The sequence below is a fragment of the Ambystoma mexicanum genome, chromosome 12 (genome assembly GCF_040938575.1).
Source record: "Ambystoma mexicanum isolate Mex_15411 chromosome 12, UKY_AmexF1_1, whole genome shotgun sequence".
Lineage (NCBI taxonomy): Eukaryota > Metazoa > Chordata > Amphibia > Caudata > Ambystomatidae > Ambystoma > Ambystoma mexicanum.
In genome coordinates this window covers 534,053,640-534,068,396 of record NC_090936.1, presented here as the reverse complement: position 1 = coordinate 534,068,396, position 14,757 = coordinate 534,053,640, and the positions used below count along the sequence as shown (strand labels likewise).

Here is a 14,757-nt window from a genome sequence, read left to right as displayed (position 1 = left end):
GTGGTCTGAAAGCAATATATTACCGAGGTAGTGGTTAGTGCAGTTTTGTCTCAACCCAGCTTGAGTACATGCCATGCGCTGCCAAATGTCACGTGTAACTTCTCCCATTCGGGTGTTGCAACCTCAAGACATCATAGAGAGGTTATTACTTGCTCAGATTTTTAAGCGACCTTGCTGCTCTATTACGGCACATCATATAGCTCCTAGCCCTGGATCTTTCAAGAATAGTTTCTTGAACATTTCTTGGAAGTCCCCTTTCATTATCAGAAACCCACCTGTGTTTCTGAATATGCTACTACACCCAGTTTGGTGCAAACAATTGCAATAATGGGTACAGATGTTTTTAACCATAATTTTTATATTAGCTACACTACCCTTGTAACCGTTGGTGGAGATGAGCACAGTTACAGGTAGTTTCCTATGAATTTTTCAATCACCATCCTGAAAGATGGCCAGATTAGCGCCACGATGCCCCCGGGCTGATGCGCGCTTAACAAATACGTATAAATAAATAAATAAAGATCCAGAGCTATAAGACAAGCAGTAGACCTTCGTCACCCACATTCCCACTAGCTTCTCAGCCTTCTCTGCCTGCACGTGGATCTTTTACAGGAAGGCTACACCACAGCCCAGGCTATTGAAGTACGTCAACACTTTAATATGTTTTCTCACACAGCTGAGATAATTGTAGCTTATGTGCTTGCCATACTTGCTTTCATAGATCTATTCAATTCAATATTATTCTCAAAGTGCATCAGGATGCAACAGTCTACGTATGAGTATGATGAGGTGCAGTATGATATATACTCCTCTTCACACCAGTCCCTCTGGCCTATACCAAACCCTCTGCCCCCGGCAGCTAAAAAAGACCAATCCTCTATCTTGTACCATAAAGGACCACCACCATCAGCCGCATCCTGACCCAGATTAGGGCACATTCTGCCCATCGGGAAGTACATGAGCCTGTCTTGCAATATGGATCTTCAATGGGTAACCATTTTCCTTTCCTAGGATAATCTGTCCTTTAATTTAACCCACATTGCTTAACTTCTGTAAGAGCAAGTTTTTATGTACTAGATCAGCCATAGTATTTTAGCAATCCTGTTTCCTTAATGCCATTGATTTAACTGTCATGATGTGAGTTTAACATTACACTCCTGTGCAATGGTGTGTATGGAATGGTGAACAAGTATTGAGTTGTGGTGTGAGGCTTCGTCTGGGCAAAATTTGCCCTCATAAGTTTGTGTACCTTGTATTATAGAGCTTGCAGTTCTGAGTTTAAAATTGGCAAAGCAAAGCCACATGACATAAACCATGTGTATCCAGTTGTATATATAGCTGCCAGTGTGGTTGAGGCCCAGTGAAAATATTAGATATCTATTATTTGTTCACCCCAGATTTACTATTGCCCTCTGCTTACACATGACGTATGAGCACAATGTACCCTATGCCCCTCTCCTGTGCCTAATAGGTATGCCATGACAGGTGTGACAAAGTAATTACTTACTTTACCATTGAGGTCCTTCCCAGCCTAACAGCCAATGCCATGTAAGCCCTAATTGTTCAGAAACACTAGCCGGTGGTGGAGAGTCATCAACCCAGACCTGGCCAATTACCTACTTCACACACTACCTCTTCTCTTTCGAAAGGAAGGACACCCCTCCATCAACCTCTTCAACCAATGGTTCTCCAAAGATATGATCCCCCTCACAACCAACCGTTCCCCCTCCCTACAATACCAAAAGTGGTACACCCTTTCCCTCACAGCTCTCAAAACCTTCGAACATTACCTAAAGCGAACTTGGAGGACCAACCCTACCCACAAAACAAAACAGCCTTCGCAAGACTGAACAGGGCATATCTGTACAAAATCAAGAAAGCCAAAAATAAACCACTATGGAAACCGAATCCCCAACTCCAACAATCCATGCAGTTAACTCCACTAAAATCCTAGAGGAATTCAATTCCCCTAGATGCTCTCTGAGATTAACTTTCCAACCACTTTTATAACATTGCACTTGAAAGACATCGTACCATCACCACAAAACTAGCTTGGATCCCGCCATGTACATCCGTCCCTCTCTCAATCCCAAACTTTTCCTTGCGCTCCCTACCAACTTTCTCTCAGTTATACTTCTTTCCTAGGCTTATTTCTGCAAACTGAACCCATAGACCTATGGCCCTTTAAGACGAGGTAGCAATACTTAAAGATGGATGGGGATGCAGAATTTACTCAAACATCAATAATTAAACCAACTCAGGAAGTTGCCAAAACTTGGTCTGTTTTATTTGCATTTATCTAAAACAGGGAGTTACAACGGACATCAACGGACGTTCGCTCGATTTCTCTGAATGCATATTATAAAAAACACAACTCTTATAGTCAAAACTCATCATCAATGACGTCACACTATGTGGCAAACTACAAAAACCTACTTGAGGATGTGATAGGCTTACAAGGAACATCTAAGTATATGTTCCATACTGACGGGGGTTGTGATTGGGTCTCTACTGTCAGGTGGGCAACTAAGCCCATCCCAAGTGCAAGTCATCTTCCGTGTTGTACTATTACTCAACACCTTATTGGTTACACAAACTATAGGGCTCTTTGATTCATGGCCCTCAACAATTGGTTTGGAACTCTTGTACCCTTCTGGAATATTCCACACCCTAGCAGCACGCGGGTTACCATAGAAGGTGCAGGGAGGGTTGGCGTGATCATGCCTCCCCTCCCAATCAGCCCAACATCTATCATCACTCTTGTAGTCAATTAAGTCTTTGAACTTGACCTTGCTGAAGCTCTCTGTGCCTGAGAATAAAAGGGAGTATCTTCTTGGTTTCGGTGTAGCTCTACCCAATGTCTATTTTGATATGACCATGTGACTGGAGACCGCATTTTCAAGCTCTTTTCAACATTTAATATTATTAAATGATGAACTCTTCACGCCTTCAGTGTTTTTCCATTTCACCTCAAGAGAAGTTTGTTTCTTTCTCACATTCATGTAACTACTGGATGGGAAACCAGGCTCACAGTGGCCTCGACCTCTTGGTGCTGGGCCAGCCAAGCCTTTCTTGTATTTTTCCTTCGCCACTAGTTATTTTTCAATTGGGCCACACTGAAAAACCTCTTACAATCATGGGATTTCAAGCCTTTCTTAAAGTGCATTGTGGAATATCCAGGTTCTATACATTCCTATGTATTATAGGTATATTGGTACATCACCGCAACTATTCACTGCGTAGCTAGCCTTAAGATCGCTTTGTCTACTTGCATTACTGTGTCTGTACAAGTGTAAACTGATTTTGCATTTTCTTCACTGTTTCTGTAGCATGAGTATCTTCATCTCGAGCCCGAAATGTTGCTCATCTTTACCAACTTGTCTTCAGATCTTATCAAATGTCTATGTTCTTTTACCTCGTGCATCTTTTCTGGGTGCGTCAGCTCTGCTCCGCATGACGTCACTAGTCTTCTTTTCCACTCATTTTCATACTTCCTCTGGAACTTTGTCCAAAAGGCCATTATTTCTTTCTGTATGCATATAGGTTTTTCTCAATGGATACCTTGTTTCAAAGATTCTGTGCGGTACAGGTATCCTCACTGGTACTGCACATGTCTCAATTTCTGGTTCCCAACATATAGGCAACACAGGGGCAGAGCTTTTGGTGCGGGTACTTGACTCCTCATCTACACTCCCCCCTTTGGGTGATTCATCGACCACTCTCTCATCAATCTTCATATCAAGACATTCTCGTCTGAAGAAGTGCTTCTTTCAGACCCATATCTTTATGACTCCCTTCAGGTATCCTGCTGATTTCACATGCTCATCAACACTCCAAGTCATAAGCATGCATTGTCCATTGGGACTGCAATAGATCCATCTCCCCACATACTTATTGTGGTCATTTGGGTACAGGAACTTCGTTCCCTCAGGTGCATGAATGCTGGCCTTCACATAGTCTCTGATTTCTTCATCTGTTAGCTCTTTTTGTTCAAATCCTGATTCGACATCAATCACAATCTTCATTCCTATTGCTTTCTTTGCAGTCTTCTTGCATTGTGTGATTATTATCCTGATCACACAAAATCCAAAATGGTCATCACCAACAGGGCTCCAAGTAACTTGAAGATATTCGCCATCCATTTTGGAACCCATGAGAAGATTGATCCAAACTAGCTGTCATCATCAATGTCTTCCAGTTTGTCTTCCATCTTGAGGTGTAAGTTTGTCAGCATCGTTATGGCCTATGTAAAGGTACCATTCATTTCATCGTGAGAAGGTATGAATGTGCAACATGATTCTCCGATTTCGGCACAAACACCTCCATCCATAGCTGTGATCATGTCCTGGACATATCTGTTCTGAAGTGGCATCAGTCTTATGGCTCTCAGCTCCTCCTTGATAGCATTGAATCATTTTATAGTGGTGTTGATCATCTGCAAAAGCTCCCATCTGTTTATCTGTAACCATTTGATATTTGCCATTGTCTGGATCCCAGGCATAAAGACAATAGTACAATTTGAAGAAGTCTTGCTGAACAATCTGTGTTCATATGGAATAGCATCAAAGGCTTCTATTGATTTGGCTGAACAATATTGTTCTCTCTTCATTTGATTTAGGAGTTCAGCAGATCTCTTTTTCTTCAGGTGAGCATCTGCCTTTGGAAACTCTCCAATATTCAGATCACTCTCTGGAATCACCAATGCTGGGACATGAACAATCACGATAGAACACAGTCCTCCCCAATCTCTGGGCAGCTTCATGTATGCTCTGGATCCGCCACGCAATAGTGATCCATTATCACTACTGTCCCGTCCTTCATTCCTGGTATTTCAAAGATTTGTCCGCACTGCTGATTCTCTCCAACTTTTCACATGCCATTGTTTCTGAAGCATAGTTCTGCACTAGCCAAAGGCACTATCTGCAATGAACCTCCTTTGTCTTCGACCCATGCCAGCAACTTTGCAATCCTTGGCTATAGAGGTTTGCATCCATTTTCCTTTTTATTTTATTATTTTATTTTTATTTTTTGAAAAGGTAAGCTTCTTTAATGTTACAGTTCAAAGTAGGAAGGTAAGACTGGAGATAAGGTAATGTGCTTCTACCTCCGCTGGCTCTCTCCCTGCCCTCTCCAAATGTCATTCCTGAAACCCTCATGTTCCCTCTGTTCCAGGCCTCACACCAACACTCCAAGCTCCACTACTCTTACACACATATACACAGCTCATCTTGCAGATATAAAGCTAAGCACTACAGCAAGGTTAGGTGCTAGGCTACAACACATCTCCTTCCTTAAAAGAAGATAAAAGAAACTCTCCATGTGTGCACAAGGAACTTACATACCGAGGAACAATGTCTTCTTATGTCCTGGTCTGCCCCCAAGGACCTAAGGGCTGCCACACCCAAGCACCACATGCTCCTAAAGAGCAATAGACTTTACTAACTCCCATAAAACCATCTATATAAAAGCCTTGCTCCTTCTGTAAGGGCTTGCCATGCCCAAACCCTAGACCTGCCACATCCAGGCACACCCTCACCCCAGTACAGGAAACTGTAGTGCGAGCGACCACACAAACATCCATATTCCTTAATGTTATTCTAAAAGAACTATATACAACACGCAGAGATAAACCTTGATATCTCAATATTCCAAACCCTACAAGTTAAACCACTAGCACCAACCTTTCTCGCCACTAACAACACCACCACCTCTCTCCAACACAGAACAGTAAAGAAAATATATAGGAAAGCTACTCACAACACAAAGATCACACAAATACAATGACACAACCACAAATACCTTTAGAGGTGTAGTGTTTTGATGAGTTGCATCTATTTTTCACTTGCTCAGTAACTGTCTTGTGTTGACCAGTTACTGCCATAGCTCTGCATATGACTACACCTTCTTTTGATCCATCTGGAGAAAGCACTGTTCCCCAGATCTTTCTTTGCAGCTTTGAATTTCTTCATCAGTCTTCCCTTGACAGTTGAGTTTTCTGTTTACTTCTCATCTGATTCCTCCTCCTTTCATTCCAGGCTGTTCATATCTTATCGCATGATTTTTGGTGCGTGCTTTCGCTCTTATCTTTAAATCTTGGACATAATCATCTTCATCTGGTGCTGACCATTCTGTCACCCATACAAAGGATGTCTTTTGACCCTGGAATTGACCTCTTGTATGGCAGAGTGCAAGGTGAGTAAGATAATGAGACATTTGAACATCTATTTCGATAGCTATGAATAACTTAGACTTTGCCATAGCATAAGCCAGGAGTGCACATACATAGCAATCCTCCTCAGAAGTTCTCTTTACCACCTCTTTCATGTGCTGATACCACATGGTGTTCCCCAAATGTGCTGTACTGTCCAAATAATTGTTCCATTCATAATCATCCTCCCTTTCACTTCCCTTAGGTCTCTTTCTTTGTCTATCTCTTTCTCAGAATCTGTATCTGGCACTCAGTAAGGATATCTATGAGAGTCCTTCCTGCATAAAGATTTCTAGGGACAATTGCCACAGGATTAGGTGTCTCCATATGAGCTATTGGAGTAGGGACAATTACATAAGGCCTTGGCTATCTTACAATGTCTAGTTCTGCCAAGGTAACTGGAGTGGGAAGAATCAAAGGGACCACTGCTTTCTTGGGACCAATAAAATACACAGTATAAATTAGCAGTATTAGAAAAACAATGATAACAGTAGAGCAAGCATATATTATGCACCAATAAATGAGGCTCCACCATCGACGCCTTTCCACTCGTCGTTGACTCTGCTCACTTTCTGGGTCTGAAATATGCTCTATGGACCACATGTTTGCCTGTGATCACTTTTAAGGAAGGGAAAACTCGTTTTATTCAGGCAAACTTTTTCAGATGCTCTGGTAGTTGTTGAATCTGTTCTATGATTTCCACAAGTATCTGGCTGATTGCTGGATGGTTTATAGGATTTTTTATAAACACAAATGTGTTGGTGTTCCTCCAAACAACATAAGGATGAACTTGAAACAAATAGTAAAGGATCATAACAAGTAGCTTGTGGGCATCGTCACTAGAAAGGTTAATCTGTACCTTCAGTAAAATGTTCAGGTAATAGGCCGATCTGTCTTATAATTGCTGCCAGTAAACGTCTCAAGGTTGGGCCATTCTTAGGACCCTGGATAAAAGCACTTATATCAGTGCTCCACCCAACAAGAGCAGGGTAAGCTCTGAGTATAAATATGAAGACAGCAAGAAGTAGTCTGTGCTGATGGAGTAATGTCCTCCACAACGAAAGGGCCGCTGAAACGGGGCTTGTGCCACTTTTATGTGAAATTTCTGATTAAAACCTTATCTCCAGCAAATAGTCTAAGTAAACATAGTTCTTTAAACTGGGGTTAGGTACGCACATAGCTCATCTCCTAACAATACTGCAGTAGTCTGGGAATCACTTTGAGTCTTCGATTGAGGAGTTAGAGGTGTTCTCATTCACCTCCCTGTAATTAGTTCATGGGGTGTGAGGTGATGGCCAGAGCCGGGCTGATTTGTCAATGCATATAATGCAAGGGGCAGGCAATGCAGCCACCCCTTTTTCAGTGTTTATTTCAGCTTAGCTATTCTCTCTTTGAGCAGACTGTTGAGTCTCTCACATAGCCTATTCACTTGCGGGTGATAAGCAGAAGAAAACTTGTGCTTAATACTAAGTAATAAGCTAATTTGCTCAAATACCTCATTCACAAAATGGGGGCCATTGTCTGATTTTAGCACCTCGCATACACCCATCTGGGAAATACTTTTTGAACTAAAAACTTCACAGCGCAAGTGGCATCAGGGTATGTGCATGGACCGTCCTGGATCCACCTTGAGAAGGGGCACACCAGCAGTATCGTATACCTATATCCACTATAATCAATATGTAAATGCTGAAAAGGACCATTCAGTCGAGGAATTACTCCTCTGACTGTTCGCAGCATGTGCCCAGAAGTAAACTTTTGACATACAATGCAATTTACAAAGCAACGTGTTCTAACAGGTTCAGTACTGACCAGCCCTCCGCAATGGTTGCTGCGAGGCTGTCTCTAGTGACATGCGCAGGGTAGTGTAGCTGTTCTAGCGCCACCCCTAATAAGGCTACAGGCATCACCGGTTTACCACTGCAGTCTTGTTGACACAATGCCTCAGAAGGGGTTAAGGGACACCCCCTCCATGTCCACAGGTCTTTCTCTTCCTGTGTCGCTTCACTTTGAACTTATATAAATTGCGTTCTCGATAAGTGGTTAAAGCTTTCATTCACAACCATCATCACAACAATTTTCTCTTTCACATCATTTGTATCAAAACACATTATATCAGTTGAATATGCAACCCTTTTTGCCTCTTCATGCGTGGCTTGGTTTCTGCGTGAAATAAAGTCTGTTCTCTTAATGTGCGTGGCACACTTTACTATTGCGATGGCTACTGGGATTTGTAGTGCTTTAATAAGCCTGTCTAATAATGCAGAGTGTTGCACTGGAGTGCTGTCCGCTCAGTGGTAGCCCCTCCTTTTCCAATGTGCTTATCCTGCGTGCATGGTTGATGTCACATAGGCAGAGTCACTGTACACTGTTACTTCCTGGTCTGTGTGATTCTCAAGCGTGACAGTAAGGGCCACTAATTCTGCAGCCTGTGCTGAAAAGTGAGACGGTAGTCTTGCACTTGTCATCACTTCAAATTCACCATTAGCCCTATGCATTACTACAGTGGCACCTGATTGCCTGTTTCCATCAGTTTGATCGATCCTTCACCCTCGGTATCTCCTCATAGAATTCCTTATAGTTTGAGCAATCATGCACTTGTTCATCCTCTGCCAGTGGTTCAGCTACAAACGTGGAAGGGTTCACCATTTTACACCTGACTATTTTGATTGTCGGATTTGAAATGACCACCTCATAAGCAGAAGCTCTTTGAGATGTCAGTGTACCCTTTGGTTTCCTCAAAACAGCAAACAAAGCATGCTCAACAAATAATGTCATGGAACACCCCATCACTATGCTTGCAGTCTTCTCAATAGCAAATGTGGCTGCAGCCAACGATTGTTTGCAAGGGAAGTGACCCCTCATTACTGGGTCCAAAATCCCACTGTAATATGCTAAAGGTTTGTAACCCAAGGTAGTTCTCTGTGTGAGAACTGCTGTCATTAATGTCCCAATCGTGTGCGAGAATAAAAAGAACTCCTCAGAATAATTGAGAATTCCTGTGCATATTGCCTTTTTTAATTAATAAAACCCATCCTCCATCTCGTCAGTCCATTCAATTGTTTCCTGATTCACTTGTGCCTTTTTCTGGGCCTGCAACAAGGGCCTTGTGTATGAACTATAATCAAATAACCATGCTCTAACACAATTGTCCTGTCCTAAAAACTTGCATTTGCTTTATTGTGTGCGGTTTTGATGTTTTCAAAATCGCCTCAGCTCTTGCAGGCGTAACCTTGTTTCCCTCATGTGAGTTGAACTGACCTATGTACAAAACCTCTTCTTGGCAGTACTGCAATTTCTCTTTGTCTACCTTATATCCTTTCTCTGTTAAAATAATCGAATTCTGAGCATTTTCTCTGGTGGCTAATAAATAAAGGCCCTGGAGTATTGTTTGGCACCGTTGAAGGGCTACTCAAATACATATTCTAATTCCCCTTAAGAAAGCCTAAAGTTCATGGTGGTCCCTCTGTGAAATTGACATTTTCCACAACGCATGCGTGTCAGTTTCAATGTTCTATTCATTTCCAAATATTTGGTGGGTTTGTCTTATCGGGCACCCCCCGCGAAGCCAGCCCCCAACCACGGGTGCGTACAGTCCCTCGAAGCCCAAAAGGGTGTTTGTCAAATGTGCCTTTTAAGGCCTGCTTTTAATTATCTTCTTAGTACATTGATTTGGTTCTCCCTTTTGAGCTGTGTTGCGTGTTGTTGTTACTGTGCCTTCTTCAACAGGTATAAATCTGAGCCACCAATCACCCAGAGGCGTGTCACTCCCTAAAGGCTGGGCTCACCCTCTGCTCATCACTGCTGTTGCCATATGTGTGGTCACTGTCAAGGCTACTTGCAGACACAGACACATTCCAAATTCCATTGGTGGCTGCGCCATAGAATCTAAAACAGCAACTGGATTGTTCCAATAAAACTGAAAAACGAGGGACGCGTGTTGCAGTGTTGTGGAGCAAGCAATGGCTGTTGGAATGAAAGTAGTGAATCTCCCAGCTATAAAATATGCGTATTGAAGGCTTAATGTGAAAAGCTGCAGTACACATTTCATATAAAGTGCCTCTAACTTGGATAAGATATACTTTTAATATTAATCATTCTTTTAGCACCAAGTAATTTTCTCGTATACTTTATACTGTGTGCCTAAACCAAAACCGGTGAGATAGGGCTTCAATGTGACAACATGTTTTCTTTCTAAGTTGTTGAGTGGCTCCTGCTTCCTGCAGTTTTCATTATGCTCCTGGTATTGCTGCGCCTGATAGACCTGGGATTTACTAGTGTGGACCACGGTAGGTGTTTATCCCCATGCCACATTGAAACTGGCAGCATTCATGGCACCAATCGCACATAGAGAAGCAGTGATTTCCACTGGAAAACCTTTTTCTCAACTCATTAACTTTTGAATGGTGACAACCACATTGACCCTACGTTTAGCCCCCTTGACAAGACAATACTAATATTATCACTATCGAAGCAATTCTTACTTACCTTGCAAAGATTTACCATTAACTTCAATGATATCTGCCATTACTTAACCTGGAGACTCTAAGGTTGAAAGGTATGGAAGCCCAGTGGCTTTCACACTTTCAGCATTGCAACTAGGGGGGGTGGCACTGCAATGTTAGTCCAACTTGACATTTCTATTGAAGGACATTTTATTTGAAGACATTTTTCAAAGTAGAACATTTTCCTTTTAAGGACTCAAGATGAGGTGAGTTGCTGGCGAGCCTCTCCAAATGGGTTTAAATTACTGAGAGCTGGGTTACACGAACAAAGGCATAGTCCCTCCATTCCAACATGTCAGAACTCGAACCATGTACAGGCAATTTAGAAGAGACATCATTGGGCTGATTTTCACAGGTTGGTGAATCCCATTTCTATGAGTTAAAAGTGTAAACAAACATTTGATACTTTATAATCTGCATTGGCTGTTGTAAGTGGACATGATACAACCTGTCACTGTTGAACTAACTGGGCTTTATTCAAACTGGCACTTCTTTGCTAACTGTGCATGATGACATTTGGCACTGCTTGATTAACTAGGCCCAATGAAACCTGCTATTGCAGTTCTAACTGGGCGCGCTGCCATTCTGGTATGCTGTGCTCACTGGATCCATGAAACCTTACTGGGCATAAACTCGCCTTGGCAATGGTATGAGTACCTGATTGACTATTTCAGATGCCACCGTGCCTCGGTCCAAGCCACTTTTCCAAGTGAAGAAGTGCACCCTGCTCCAACCTCCACCTCCACCCAACTACCTCCACTCTTCAACAAGACCATCTCGTAGCTCTCAAATGAGGATTCAAGCAATTGAGCAGCTTCAGCTACAAGACTATTCCTTCTTTCTCTCTGCCAGCAAGCACAGTGTCACCCACATTCCACTAAACTAACCCATTCATGCAGGCACACACACAGTGTCCCCCGTCATAAAGATACACACATTGTGGCTTTTGTGTATGCAGGGGATAGACATTTACCAGACACTGTCGTAATTGGACTGCCTGGCCATAACATGGTAACAGTTGGAAAATGTTGAGAGTACCTGGGAAAAATCCTATCTAATACCTATAGTAAAAACGGTTGCTTTTTTCAGTGCTTGTTTTTAAAATGACTTCAGTACAAGTAAGATTTATAAATCAAATCACGAGGAAGGCACACTTGGTTAAGGCAATTTTATTACACCACTAAGCATTTACATCTGCAATGAAGCCATAACTCAGAGAAGACTAATTAGAAAAAACACAGGCAGGCTGAAGTTTGATATTACTGCTTGGTTTAGCTAGCTCAAAGTAATCCAGGAGGATTGCTTTGCAAGGGGAGAGGCGGGTAATGAGTAGGAATGACCACAGGGATTGGCATGGCCATTGCAATCAATGGGTGATACTACATCCACTAGCTGTGCATCCCTCCTCACATGTGATCTACCTTCTAGCGTTACACCACGACAATAGTTTCAGCTTAAAAGTGGCCCTTAAGTGTCACCCACCACAACGAATACATACCTTCCTTGTAAGGAAAAGCCAGTAGTTGTGGCTGTGCTATGCTTGCTTCATATATTTCTGTACTGGGGCTAGGAAAACATACACTACTGTATCTCTTTAGCTGGAAATGGCATTCTGTTAGACAGGAAAAGATGAATTATCTTGAAGCTGATCTTAATGTCACACATGCTGCTCTATGGATGTTTGATTTGATTATTTGCATCTTTGGTTGTATAAGCAAATGGACGTTCATGAAATGAATAGCAAGAAAGCCAACCCCTGGTACACTCTACTCCATGGATGTATGTAGGCATTCTGGCTAGAACAAAACCAAAGGCACTACATGCCGATAAGAAAGGGCTGAAAGTTAGAGGATAAACATATACATCTACTACCAAGCTTTCATTTGCTAGTTGAATATCTCTAGAAGTTTATGTTTAGATGTATGTTTTTGATATTGGGATACCGTATCATTATTTATATCTGAATAAACAGTTATTTGATGAAACGGTTTTCAGATTCAGAAATGATTTTTAACGACACATGGTTAAATATGGAACGCAATAATGTGTCTCCATTTTCACTCTTGTTGACAGGTCCTCAAGCAGAAACTGAGCTGACCTAAAACTCTTGTGAGACACACAATGGCCGAAACTACCAACGATACAAGCAGTGGCATGCTTAACCGGACTAAGATCGACTTTGCCTTGCGTCTGGGACTGTCCTTACCCTCCCAGATTGTGTGCCTTTCGGGGTTAGCAGGCAATGCAGTGGTGTTTTGGTTCCTCTGCTTTGGGATGAAGAGAAACCCTGTCACCGTCTACATTCTGAATCTGGCATTTGTTGACTTCACCCTCCTCCTGTGCATCTCTGCTGAACTTCTCTATGCACTTTTGCTTGCCATTGGGGCGGCGATTCCACCATTCATGCATGCACTCTGGCTCCCTCTGCAGTTGATCTTCACAGTTGGCTATAACAACAGCCTCTTTCTTCTGACAGCCATTAGTGTGGAAAGATGCCTCTCAGTTGTTTATCCACTTTGGTACAAATGCCAAAGACCCAAGCATCTGTCGTGTATTGCTTGTAGTTTGCTGTGGGTGCTTGCCATTGCAGTCACGTTTCTGGAGGGTTCTACATGCACAGCCGAAGACCAAGCGGCAATGGCCCCACATTGCACAGCTGTAATTGTGTTCTTATCTTGTCTGGGCTTTGGCGTTGTTTACCTAATTATGATTCTGTCCAGTCTGGTGCTAGTCATCCAAGTCAAAAGGAGCTCCCAGAAGCGTCAACCAACCAGGCTGTATCGGGCCATCCTACTCAATGTTCTTGTCTTCCTAGTCGCTACCTTCCCAACAAGGATATTAAATGTTTTGAAATACTTCCAAGTCATCAAACTGGGCCTGTATGCCAGATTTTCCATCTACTATGCCCACATGTTCTTGACCGCCATGAACAGCAGTGCCAACCCCTACATCTACTTCCTGGTGGGATGGACGAAGAGAAGAAAATCCAGGCACTTGCTCAAAGGAGCCCTTCACAGAGTCTTTAAGAGTGATCAGGAAATGCCATTGTGGCAAAATGAAACTCTCAACTCCAATGTATCCACGGCTGCGGACTGAGCAATGAGAACCTCTACACCCTTTCATAGGCTTTAACATGTAGCAATCGCATGTAGTGCTAACATCTATTTATTTATTTATTTTATTTTTTGGTAGCACCCAGACCCGGAGGTATCATAACATGCACTGTAAAGAGACTTGTTATTCCTGGTGGATCATTACTTCATATTTAAAAATATGTTACCAAGTTTAACATACAATACAAATAGGTATGAAGAGCAAAATTTCGTTTTCATATATTGAAGGATGCAATATCCACATAAAATCATGCACAGCCAGGGGAGTTGCTAGGTCTGGAAAAGACCCGGGGCTAAGCTGATGTTGGTACTGTCAGGACTGGGGGCTAGCTAGGGAGGTGCACTGTAATCAAAAGGAATACAAAATGCAGAAAAAAATAGATCAAGAAAATACGAACTGGATAGGAAAGTATTGAGGGAAGCAAAAATTGGTGTGCGTACTATAGAAATGTTTCTTACCACCGAAGACCTCTCTGCCCAGGGTGCTGTGTTTTGAGTTTGTAAATTAAGAGCCAGTTGCAGCAGTTGAGTCCCAAGAAATGAAACAGTTCTCATAAGTCAAATATAGGCCGCAGCACTTTGAAAGGAAGATCAGAGGATTTGGATGATCTCATCATCATGCACATATTTTCACCAGTCCATTATAGGACTTTAATTAGGGTTAAAGTCTGTGTGCCGGTAACATAACACCCCACATGATCATGGACACATGTCTCAATCGGGCAACACACCAGCCCTGCACTCCAGGTGCAACTAATGCTGCCATAACATAGCCAATGAAATAATGAATTGACCTTTAAAAAGCAGCCAGCCCAGGCAGGGATTGTCAGTCCAAGGGAGAACTGCCAGCACAATGATTGCCAACCTTTGGAGACCCCAAAAGTTAAAACCTGTCAAGAAGAAAGGCCAAGAAAAGAGCCTTTGAAACAAG

The 14,757-nt window shown here is 42.4% G+C and overlaps 1 protein-coding gene across 1 annotated transcript in view; it reads left to right on the top strand.

Moving 5' to 3' along the window:
• Positions 1–14,092, top strand: part of LOC138512991 (mas-related G-protein coupled receptor member H-like) — an 80,461-nt gene extending 66,369 nt beyond the window's left edge. The window contains exon 2 of the mRNA XM_069627707.1: positions 12,787–14,092. Coding sequence (XP_069483808.1) covers positions 12,835–13,809 — 975 coding nt within the window. The 5' untranslated portion in view covers positions 12,787–12,834 and the 3' untranslated portion in view covers positions 13,810–14,092. The remainder of the gene's footprint in view (positions 1–12,786) is intronic.
• The last annotated feature ends 665 nt before the right edge of the window (positions 14,093–14,757 follow it).